General features: G+C 44.8%; 1 protein-coding gene across 1 annotated transcript in view; it reads left to right on the top strand.

The window, feature by feature from the left end:
• The first annotated feature begins 451 nt into the window (after window positions 1–451).
• LOC119661282 (putative inorganic phosphate cotransporter) overlaps window positions 452–12,832 on the top strand; it is a 47,101-nt gene continuing 34,720 nt past the window's right edge. The window contains exon 1 of the mRNA XM_038070558.1: window positions 452–926. Coding sequence (XP_037926486.1) covers window positions 887–926 — 40 coding nt within the window. The 5' untranslated portion in view covers window positions 452–886. The remainder of the gene's footprint in view (window positions 927–12,832) is intronic.

Genomic DNA, 12,832 nt, shown 5'->3' on the forward strand with positions numbered 1-12,832 from the left:
TTCTTTACATTATTTTCTAGTGAAACCAGTCACCTTCATAGTTACTTTATTTACTAACAAAAGTCATGCAATGCTGCTAATTTTTAAACCCTTCCTCATATCTTCTGCCACTTTCCATGTGTACTGAAACACTTATCTTCAACGACCCCATCCAATGTATTGGATGTAAGCTTACTAAAGTGGCGCCTGTTAAAGACCAATCCATCTCAACAAACATTCAAACTAAAGATGTGATATCTCTAAATAGATACGATAGCTCTAAATAAGTACGACTCCGTAAGTACTCAACTCCTCACTCATTTTTCACGTCACAATGAAAACTTTGTTGAATTTAGGCTTTTCCCAACAATGCCTCAGTTGCGCGTTTTGTGTGAGCGGCAACCCCATCGCAAATAGACGCCGCACAATCCAAAAGACCTTTACATTTCCACCGTGCTTACACGGGAAAGTCTTCTTCCACCCAAAAAACGTATTCGCAGTACGATATCAACTGAAGCAGCCATCGAGGCCCGCCATCCGTTTCAGTTGCGATAGTCCACAATTTACAGACACCCAAGGCGGAAGCTAGAAGCGAGCACTAGCTCCAAGCTTTCAACCGGCTCTCGGCTCGTTCTGCCGTTTCGCAAAGATACAAGTGCGTGGAGAAGTTAAGGATAAAAGAGGAAGCAATTCCATTTCGTATTAGGATTTTCCTGGAGTTTTCGCGAAGTAACGACGAGAATCGCAGATAAAATTCAGTCTAAGGAGGTTCTCCTGGAATTCCTCCGGATAACCGCGAAGTTGAGGCAGTTAAGGTGTTAAATGTGAAAACTTAAAGTGCGACTGTTACTATCCGAACTATTCAATCTAAAGATATCAAGAGTTCCTGTAAAATCCGGTGTTCAAGATGGTCGAAGCAGTGCCCGCCAAGGGAAATGTCCTAGGAAGTAAGTACCCCATGCCCATCCTATCTTCTCCGTTTCAGATACAAAGCATATGTTACACCAGAAAACTAGGGATTCCTGTCGGACATCTATTTATTTGCAAACAGGCTCAGTGACCTTTACAATTCCTTCTTGCACATCGCAAATCCTGAATTGCGTGTACCAAGCATCACCCACCCTCCCGGGTGGCGGCGACCGGCGACAAGGTCGAATAGAAGTCACGACACACTGAGCTCAGTCTTCATCATATGGAAGGAATGCTTTTTGTCAACAAATGAGAAATGGCTGCTGCTGGATTTTCACAAATGTAATAATAGATTCGCGGCATTAATTTGTGATCAAACGAGCATTGAAAGTGGGCAATGTGCCTCAGAATTTGTGTTTATTCCCGCGACTTTCATCGGGGCTTTTTGCGAGTGCGTCTGGAATGCGGGTCAGTTTGTGTTGTTGGGGGCAACGCTGGGGGACTACCTATCTTCCGAGGAGGATTTGCACCACCTGTTGCATATTACATGGGGGTGCTTTATGCGTATTACTATGGACATAGCTGGTTTTGCGTTTAATTATTTCATGGAAACATGTGTGGAGCCGATTGAGTACTCAGTTGGGATCATATCTGTGTCACCCGTGGATAGTGAGTTGAGTGCGAAGATAGCATTTGGAAAAACTGATAGAAACTCATGTTTATCATACTCTTAATGGTGATCGATGACCAAAACAACGATTGTTCTCAAACATGCACATACATATAGCTGGCGCGTTTTACAATTCACAAAAAGATACTCAACCCATTATTCACAGGCGCCCCAGACATATTTTATTGAATTTGATATTAATTGCTGGGAAAATTGCAAGAAAAATGTTCTTATCTCAAGAACTCACTTCCTTTAACAGAAATATCCCCACGGCATTGGTAAAAAGTGTGCAGACTAGTCACTATCTACTAAGACAACGTCTCTGTATAAGAGATCAACTATGAATTCCCTCATCTTATTCTCAAGGCCGTAGGGAGAAAATCTCCGCCAGGCGTGAAAATTATGTGGAAAACCGGGCCCAGGGTGGAGATCATGCAAGTCTAGAGTGAAAATTAGGCAAGTCCATCTGTTATCTCTCTTTTTCTCATTGAAATTTATATTCCGAGCCCCCCTGAAAACTCCAGGTCCGGTAGGAATCGCCTTCGACCCAGCTCTCATCAGACCTGCTTATCCTTAATAGAAAATTTCTACTCTAATATGTTTTACCCTTCAGAATCAAGGGTGTATAAAACGGATGCCTATAACTATTTGGAACCGCGTAACCATACCAGAAGCCTTAACTCCCGCTCAGTCTTCATATTCGTACAAAACCTTGCAGTGGGTGAACCCAACTAGACAAACATCTAGGACATAGAAGTCCAGCCCCACGGTACAATAATATTGACTAGGCTTAGCTCTCACCTGGTTATACTTGTAGCTATCAAAAGACCCATGTGGTCCTACATTAATTTGAAGAAGTTTGAAGGAAACGATTCCTGAAGTTGTCATCAAAAACTGAGCATAACGTCATCGGGCAAACTGATGATATCTCCAATACCAATGGGCTTCTCAGGGGGCTAGAAAGAATGTGTATACGTCAGAAAGTTCTCAAACTGAAAATCACATATTATGCTGTAATAGAGGCAGTGCATAGTCAAACACCAAGTCCTTTGTTCAGTTATTTAAAAATCGTAACCAAAAACCATTACAAATTCCACCTCTTTACAAATGGCGCCCAATGTGGGCTTATGAAGGTAATCTACTCTGGTTCATTTTGAACTATCAAATAAAAATCTCAACCCATATCCCAAAATTTTGTTCAAGTCTTAGCTCCCCAAGCTCCTTTTTAACATTTTGTGGAAAACAAAATCTTCAAAAGACACTGGTCCATGTTCCAGCATGTGGGATTTTTACTTACTGAAACTACCCCCTAACTACATCGCAGGGTAGACATGATTTTTGCCCATCAATCCCTCTCTGCCTTTCTCAACCTACACTGAATTCGCTCATCAGGTCATTAACTGTATTCCAGTTCTCCTGGCACACAAGCATTTCTTCAATTAGAGTTTCCAATTCTACTGTTCTCCCCGATGTCTCCTCTGAACTCTTCAATAGAAGAAGACATGCTCCGGGTCTCCCGAAATATCGCCTTACCTAGGACAGTTGGTTGGTCTAAGTGTTCTCCCAGATGCCTCGACCTACTCTGCACCAGTGCCAGACATTGTCCCAGGACGTGTATAGAGATTTCGTCCTCCTCCTCACAAAACATGCAGGCAGTGTCCGTAAATATCCCTAGCTTCCCTAGGTGATAGTTCAGCCAACAATGACCAGTGAGAATTCTCACTATGATTCGGAGGTTCTTTTTGGTGAGGTTTAAGCAATCCTTTGTGCGTATGAGTTCGTATCCCCCAATAAGCACCCTGGACTGCTCTATGCCTGGTAGGCCCGCCCAGTGTAGTTCCCTCAACCGTTCCTCTTCATTTTTTAGATTCATAGTCATAAAACCGTTTCCGATTCCACAGAAGGGTTCTGGCCCGTATAAAGGCGTCCCTGCTCCCTTCTCGGCTAGTACGTCCGCTGCCTCTTTGTCTTCCAACCCAGCATGGCCTGGAACCCAAAGTATCCAGACCTTGTTGGACAAGCCGAGTGTATTCAGTCTCTCAAGGCATTCCCACACCAATTTATAGTTCACCTGGTTGGACCTAAGTGCCTTGATCGTTGTTTGGCTATCGGTGAGAATAGTTATGTTCTGCCCCTTGTAGTTTCTTTGCAGATTAAAGGAGGCACATTAGTCTATGGTGTATATTTCCGCCTGAAATATGCTAGTGTACCTGCCCATTGGCTCAAAGTACATTTTCTTTGGATCAATGACATCGGCACCCGCTCCCTCTGTGGTGAGGGATCCGTCAGCGCACCAAGTAATCAGTTGATGGTTTAAGCCGTATGACGCAGCCACGCTCTCCCAGTTTGTCTTGTTACTCCAACGTGTTACAAACTTCTTATCGAAACCCCGTTGTCAGGTTATCCCTTGGTATCAGTAATTCGGGATACCGCCTAGAAAGAATATCAATCTTCCTTCGATTAAGGCAGCTCCCCGCCTCACTCATACTACCGGCCATCCTGAATATTGCCCTCCTTGCCTGCATCTGTATGTGCAGATGGAGAGGGCTTAATTCCAGAAGGACCTCCAGGGATGCCGTTGGGCATGTCCTCATTGCCCCACTGATACAGACGCAAGCCAGCGTTTGGAGCTTATGTAATTCCCTGACTTGTGTGCTGAGTTCGGTTCTTTCTACCCAGATTACCGCTCCATAGGTAATCATTGGCCTTACTATTGCAGTATATATCCAAAGTAGTATCTTCGGGCTGCAACCCCATTTTTTCCTGCAAGTCACCGGAGCCCTCGTGGCTTACCGACAAGTGTTTCCGACATGTGTCTTCCAGAGTAATTTTTGGTCTAGTGTAATTCCCAAATATTTGACCTCTGTTTCTCGTTTCACCTCCATATCATGTAATGTTATGGCTCTCAGGTGTTCAAGCTTACGCCTCCTAGTGAATGGTACTATGGTGGTTTTGGCTGGGTTGATCCGCAGTCCCACCTTCCTGCACCAGGCACTAGTAACCCTTAGTCCAGTTTGTATTCTATCACATAGTTTATCTTCATATTTGCCCCTACAGATTAAAACAATGTCGTCCGCGTAATCCTGGACTTGTATTCCAGTATTTGTTAACACATCCAGGAGTTCATCCACTATCATACTCCACATCAGCGGCGATAGTACCCCACCCTGTGGACAGCCTTGAGTAGTGTTCATGACAATAGAATTTCTACCTGTGGGTACTTCCATTTGCCTGCTTTCTAACATTTTGCCCATCCAGAATGCCAGGGTGTTCCCCACTCCTTTGCGGCTCAGGGCATACTGTATCTGTCCCGTAGTACCTCTGTCAGCTGATACAGAGCAGTTTCAGTTGACCGTCCTGTGCGGTAAGCGTGCTGACAGTAATGTAGAGGATTACGCTTTAGAACGTTAGTTCTAATATAGTTGTCTATGACCTTCTCCACCGTTTTGAGTACGAACGATCTACTAAGACAACGTCTCTGTATGAGAGATCAACTGTGAGTTCCCTCATCTTATTCTCAGGGCTGTAGAAGAAAATCCCGGCCCGGCGTTATTTTTTTTTCATTGAAATTTCTATTTCGGGCCCCCGTGAAGTCTCCGAATGCGACAGGGATCCTACGACTATTTGGTACTGCGCAACCATACCAAAAGTGTTGACACACGCTCAGTCTTCATATTCGTCCAAAACCTTGCAGCGGTAGAACCCAACTAGATAAACATCTAGGACATAGAAGCCACGGTATAATAATATTAACTAGGATTAACTCTCACCTCCTTATGCTTGTAGCTATCAAAAGACCCTTGTGGTCCCGCATTAATTCGATGAAAAAAGAAAGGAAAAGATTCTTGGAATTGTCATGAAAAACTGAGCCTGATGTCGTTGGGTAAACTGATGACCCATTATACTGTAATATTGACAGTGTATAATCAAACGCCAAGTCTTTAGATCATCTCTTCAAAAACTGGAACCACAAACCCTTACAAACTTCAGCTTTTTACAAATGGCGCCCAACGTGGGCTCATTTTCTGATTCCAAACTACATATTGAATTATCAACTAAAGAGCTCAATCAATATCCCAAAAATTTTATTCGAGTCTTAGTGCTGCAAACCCTTTTTTTGTGTAAAGCAAAACCTTATTAAAGTCGACTCCCAATCAGATCAGATTTCCTGGTACCAACACCTCTCCTAGAGTCTCCTCTAGATTCCCCGTTTCTTCCACAAATCGCAGACAGTGAAAGAATACATGGTTTGAGACCTCTGGGACGCCATCGCAATTTGGACAGTCGGGTATTTAAACCTGCACAGGTATTCACGGTATCCTCCGTGCCCCGTGAGAAACTGGGTGAAATTATAATTAATCCCACCGTGTCGTCTCTCCAACCACTCCTTAATGGCAGAAATGAGCCTGTGAGCTCACCGACCCTTTCCCAATCGCTCCCACTGCTCTTGCCATCTATTTATAGATCTCTTCCTCTCAGCGTTCTTCATCATCATCATCTTATCTGCCAAGATATCAATCGGTATCATTCCCGAACTCACCCTCAGGGCTGTTCTCCTGTAGACTGCACTCAGTGTGTTTTTGTTAACTGACATCCGCAATGGCTCCTTCGAAACTAGGGTCGCATAGATCATGATCGAAGTCACCACGCAACCTAGAAGTATAACGTAGCCCTCCCACGTTCAGCATCGTCCGCAGAAACAAAGTACTCCCGGGGTCCGTCATCGGTGTCATACCAGACCCTCCTTTCAGCTAAATAACTATCAACGATAGCAGCGAGTTATGCGGGAATACCAACCTTTGCTAGGAATTTCCGTATTAGGTTCAAATTGGCCGAATTGACTGCATTTTTCACGTTCAAGGTTATTAGCACGCAATATTTTCTGCCTTTCTGTGAATTGCTTCTTCGGCCAAGCCAGTAACCAATTTGATGGCATCAATCGTTGATCTGGGTTTACGGAACCCACACTACCATTCTGAAAGGCTACCTTGGCTCTCAACAACCCGGAGTAATCTTCCTCTAACATTATCTCCACAGTGTCCAAAAGACATATGGGTCTGTATAAATATGGTTCTCCTGGCGGTTTACCAGGCTTAGCCAGAAGTACCAACTGGTAATATCCCCTCGGACACGCACGCTTCGAACAACTCAGCGAACATGTCCGGTGTGGATTTCACGGCAAACTTAAAGGCCACATTCGGTACTCCGTCCTGGCCCGGCGTTTTATTGTCTCCTAATCTACCACAGATCTGCAGCATCTCGCCCCTGGTGACTGGCGGAATTGCCGTCACATTCAGAGGTGGCTGGAATGTGTCGATGCCTTCCTCTTGCTGGGGGAATAACCCCTAGATAATATTCAGCAAGAGGGTAGGACATGTGATCTGCAGAGATGAACAGCCTCTGAGCCGTCCCATCACGATTGCATAAGCACTCCCCCACGGGTTTACGTTTACTTCTGAGTAGAGCTCCTTAAAGCATCCCGTTTTGCTTCGCTAGATGACGGACTTGAGGGTTTTGCACCCTTTTTGCCTCTGATCGACTCTACCTACCACCCTTTGAGCCGCTCTTCTGGCTCGGTGGAAGGCTGATCAAAGGCTGATCAGGTCATCATTCCACCAGTAGTTTGATCTTCTACCTGGGAATGAGCACCTCCTAGGCACGGACGCGTTACATGATTTGGTGATGCATGGACGGCTCTTTCCGTAAAGGTGCCTGCCTTATCAAGTTGATCTAACCACACCTCTATGAAGGTCTGCTCATCCAAAGCTTTCACAGATCAGCCTGAAATCTTTCTTGGTCGCTGTGAGTGTAGTGTTCGCTGACGCACCAGAGCATACCATGCGCCAGCGCAGGGCTCACAAAGATCAGGTCTACAATCGAGTCTGACCTCCCTTTCTGAAAAGTGTTGACAACTTACCTTCGTTAGCCAAAACTATGTCCATTTGCACAAAAGCTTCTAAGAAACTCCGCCCCCTTGTATTTGATTCTCTGCTACTCCACTCAAGAGCCCAAGCGGTAAAATCACCAGCAATCACCTTTGGACTTCGTTCCCTTGCGTCGAGAACAAGATTATCAAGCATTTGCTCGAATTCTAACAGTGTCAAACTTGGTAGGGCGTAGCAGCTGTATACACATATCCACCACTTATTTTCGCCCACACGAAACCACTCCATCAGTCGAATCAGTGACCCATATGCCACCGTGACGGCTTCTATGTGGTTCATTCATGATGGCGATTTCCATCTCAGATTCAAACGTGGTTTGCTCAAGTAAATACCGAGCAACTCTGCAATCATTGAGGTTTATTTGGATAAACCTTGATAAGCCAAAAAGATTTACTCGATATGTAATGCCTTTGGTCCGAAAAGGTAACTAAGGTATGGTCCTTGTAGTGTAACGACCACTCGGCTGTTCTAATTACCTCGTTAATAACGATCTCTTTCGAGTTACCCTTGAAATGCGCTAGATTTAGAAAGGGGCGACTCTCCATTATGATGTTTAAACGCAGGTGCTTTAGTTTCTTCAACACGAAAGAGGTCAAGGTTCCTGTCCGTTTTCGATATGAAAGTTGCTACAAATCCCTACAAACCACGGACCAACCCTTTCTGGCTGCCTCTGGAACATATCTGAGATTTGTATAATACCCTCGGTGATTTCTCATTCGATATTCCCAGACATGGGCGGTTACATAACCTCCAAGTTAGGTACGCTAGTAGGAGAGTATGTTTGGATTCGCAGCTCAATGGCCTCGCCAGAAGATTCCGTTCAGGTACCCTCTGATTTTTCAAGAAAAGTATCTTTGATCAAAATGTTACTGAGTCCTGCAGAACCGCTCACACTCTCTGGAAGAAAGTGCAAACAAATGGTTGGTATATGGGAGATCAGAAAACCTTACAGATGAATGAGGTTCACGTTAATCAAAATCAATGATTGGAAGTCACTGGCTGGCGTTTCTGTATGTGTTCGTTAGTCCATGCAAGTGTTACATTTGTCCTTACTCTGCATTGGCGAATACCTTCAATGAGTGTCCCGCATGCGCCGGGCAATATAGAACTTTTAAAGACTTAAAAACGGAGTCTGAAGCAAGGGCATGTATTTTACCCGCTAGGTGATGCGATGGCGTAGTTTGTTTGAGCAATTTACAAGTATGGAGAAAGTCTGTAATGATAGCAACCTTCTCCTTACCCATCCTTGATAGCCTGAAGCATGGCAAAAAGTTCAGCTGCCAAAACCGAACTAACATCCGAAGAAACACGTGAGGCTTACGTCCCATCCGGACCAACCACCGGACAGGCAGACTCCCCACGCATGAACGCAACATCAGACGCTAGGACCAGAAAACCTTTTTATTTGACGCCCCTGTTCTTCCCAATGTCTCCTCTGAATTCTTCAATGGAAGAAGACATGGGTCCTCCGAAATATCGTCGTACCTAGGACGCTATCGACCCCTTTTCCCCAATTCTCATCGTTGCTTAATGACTCCCGCCTTTCAGTGTTATTCACACGCCGATCCAAGAAGGAACAGAGCCCATCGTAGATACGCATCAACTCGTCCACCAAAATGTCGTTTGGCATATTTACGGTTACCGCGTAGGCCGTAGACAGTTCTAAAGCCATAGCACACTCTTAAGGTGGTCCTATTGTAAACCGCACCAATTTTTTAAGCGTTGTATATTGTATGCACTGCAATTCCCGAACTGGTGCTGTATCTAGCAGTATAGAGCTCGTCACTCTCTAGAAGGTGAAAAGGTTCAAAACCTTCAAAACCCACCGCTGGTTCCTACCATGCGGGACTTTTACTCATTAAAACCACCTCCTTCGTTTAGCCTCCGGGTCTGCCATTTCGGTATTACGTCGCGGGGCAGGATCAGTTATATACTGCAGCTCGTGTTGTTATTTGCTACTTTCCTCCGAAGGTGTATTGCCTTCATTAATTTTTCCGTCGCCCTCCAAGCTATCTCAGAAGCTAGCATTTGGTCCATGATATTCTCGGGTGACAACCTCATCCCGGCGTCAATTTCCTTCCTTCGGAATTATCTCGCATGTCGGGCAATATGGGGTCGTCACGCCGGAAGCGATAAAGGTATGCACGGTACCCTCCTTTTGAGACACCTCCCATCCTTTTTGCCACTTCAAAATAGTTTCACTTCATGTTAATTGCCGACGTTAGTTACAGGACTCGCCAATTGCATATGATGGGTCTTAGAGACGTCGACCCTCGTTCACCAAGATGTCGATGGGGACCATGCCTGCTATCACCCATGCTGGTTCGTCTGATGTCATACAGTAAGCGCACGACGTTCGCAGTGCACTCAATCGATGTGGGACTGCGTTTTTCTCCAATTTGCTTCTAGCTTCAATGACGATGCTCAGACTAGAGCGTATCGATGGCGCTTAGATGGATTTCTTGTATGTATTTCCCCATCTCATGCAGCAAGCCATAAACAGCTGTGTAATACCACATGCTTCCAGCCATGTGCCCGCAACCACGTGGCCACACACCAATGCACTGCATCGCATACGCGGCACTAACACCAGAGCTAATGCACGAAATTTTTCTCGCGCACGTACCGTAGCATGCGCAATGGTTTTTTTTCTACCATGCAACGAACGAAGCTCCTGCGTGTAGTCTTCATTCTCTGAACGGACAGTGGAACTATGGAAAAGCAAGAGAAGTTTCCTCGTAGATGATATCTTGGTAGCCCAAATGGTCGACGGTTGAACTTTGATACCTCTTTAGTAGCTATCTAGGCCCAAATAGGCTGGAGCCAGAAAACTGATTTTTCGAAAGTCACTGACGCCAAGCTGCATCCTTTGAAATTGATTTTTTTAGGCTACCGCGGGGGTATGATGATATCAAGCAACTCTTAATTGGAGCTATGGATACCATTTCCTTCACTGTAAGATAAAGACTGGTCTCCAATTTCTATTGACCTTTGCTCATTAGAATGCTCAAACTTTTGTTTAAATCGTATTTTCTAGTTGTTGTACTCTCCTAAAGGGCATAGTACTGTGTTTCCCGGCTAAAGACGCGATATTGGCAACAGTTATGGTCAGAATAGACATTTTCTCATTGGGTGATTTAAAAGTATCTGATGAATTTTCCTGGGTACTTTTGACCAAAGAAACTTATCTCATTGGCAATAGGTATATAGGGTTTTTCACTATCATCAACGGCGCAACAACCGGTATCCGGTCCAGGCCGGCCTTAATAAGGAACCCCAGACATCCTGGTTTTACGCCGAGGTCCCCCAATTCGATATCCCTAAAAGCTGTCTAGCGTCCTGACCTATACCGTCGCTTCATCTCAGGCAGGGTCTGCCACGTCTTCTTTTTCTACCGTAGATATTGCCCTTATACACTTTTCGCGCTGGATCATCCTCATCCATACGGATGAACCTATTGAGCCGGATTTTATCCACAACTTGACGGTCATGGTTTAGCTCATCGATTTCGTCATTATGTAGGCTACGGAATCGTCCATCTTCATGTAGGGGGGCTTAAAATTCTTCAAAGGATTCTTCTCTCGAACGCGACCAGGAGTTCGCAATTTTTCTTGCAAGACTGGCAAGTAAGAACTAGTTTATGTTATGCCTGCTTTTAAGGTAAGTCTCCGAAATGCATTAAAAATCTGCCCTCAGAGTGTCGATTAACAATTGGGCAGTGGCACGTTGTGCCTGTAAGATCAAGGACGTGGAGTTGAATGTGATAATACTAATGTTTTAAGTTAAGGATAAGTTTAATCGCAGCAAATTAACGCTGCTCGTTGCTAGGCGAAGAAGCGAGAGCTCCCACTAATTCTCGCAAACCCTTGTTTTTCTGCTTGACATTTGTTTGATTCGCTGCTTTGGGAAGATATTTCTTAGAAGCTTGCGCGTATGACCCGCCTGGACTGGTCAAACTCTGTGAAAGTTTAGTAACTGGTTGCTTGATTGAAGATTTCTCAGTTACTTTCCGGGTTTTGACAACTTCGCGTCTGATGGTAGCCAGACTCTTTATAAGCTGGACACCCACGATAACTTGCAAGGTGCTCAGTTAGGTCACAGTTACAGCAGTGCAGAACTTCCATCATGGGTCTTGAGCGTTCCCCCCGCGGATGGCACTATCGAGAAATTTTAGGCAATATGCCCGAAGTTTTGGCAGTTGTAACGCTACACTTCCTCCACTGGTTTGACCTTTTCGGAGGTAATCTTTTGATGAAGAATGTACTTCGTCTTGAAAACTTCACTTAGCTCTTGGGAGGACTCAAAGTTGGCTACAAAAAGACCAGATTGTAATTTGATAGGGAGCGAAGGATTCATCTTGTGGTGGACCTTATCTTGTTTAGTCGCAAAGTGTGCAACCGAGCGAACTTTCAGAAATCGGTACTCTGGAGTGAATTCGGCTATAATTTCCCTGTAGAGACCGCAGATAATTATGGACTGAGTTCTAAGGGATGGAGGGGTTCTTGTGGTGACTAAGCCCCTGTTCTTTAATAAGCGAAAAAAAATTTGGCTTTTTGGGCTTTCAGGCAGTAGCAGATTAGCCACTTGGGGAACACTTACACTTTTAGCCGTCACCTGTTGCTTTTTGGGGTTTCTCCGCCGACAGATGAAGTTGAAAGAATCTGGATTGTTGCTCCTCGTCGACGACCTCAAGGCACATCATGTTCAAGAGAAGAATCCGCCGAAGAATTTTTGACCCCCCCACTTAAGGATAGACAACGCAGTACCCACTATACCGATGAGCGTTACTGCGACCGCCTTGTTATGTATAAAGTCCGTCTCAACAGGTTACGATGGGGGGGGCACTTAATCTCTATGGATGAGGATGATGCAGCCCGGAAAGTCTATCAAGGCAATATCTATAGTAGAAAAAGATGATATGGAAGCCACTGCCTCAGATGGAGGATGGTGTAGGCAAGAACATCAGAAAGCTTTTAGGGATATCGAATTGGTGAACCTCGGCGCAAAACCGGGATATCTCGAGACCCCTACTAAAGCAGACCTGGACCGGATATCGGGTGTTGCGCCGTTGATGTTTATTTATTTATTTATTTAATTTACGGACAACAATGAGAGAAAATTCCAATTAATTATTGTCCTCAGGAGGAGGAGAAAGCAAAAAACTTATCCTACGTTTAAAACTACTTAAAGTAGGGAAGTTAAAAGGACCAAGCTGTTCTGCATTATAATTTCGGCAAAGCCTAGGAATCGGGGAATGAAAGTAGACTTCGAGCTCTGCGAAGCGCACGTTGAAAATGTCTGCGTTACGTGTGTTATAAGAGGCAGGACG

Source organism: Hermetia illucens, chromosome 1 (genome assembly GCF_905115235.1).
Source record: "Hermetia illucens chromosome 1, iHerIll2.2.curated.20191125, whole genome shotgun sequence".
Lineage (NCBI taxonomy): Eukaryota > Metazoa > Arthropoda > Insecta > Diptera > Stratiomyidae > Hermetia > Hermetia illucens.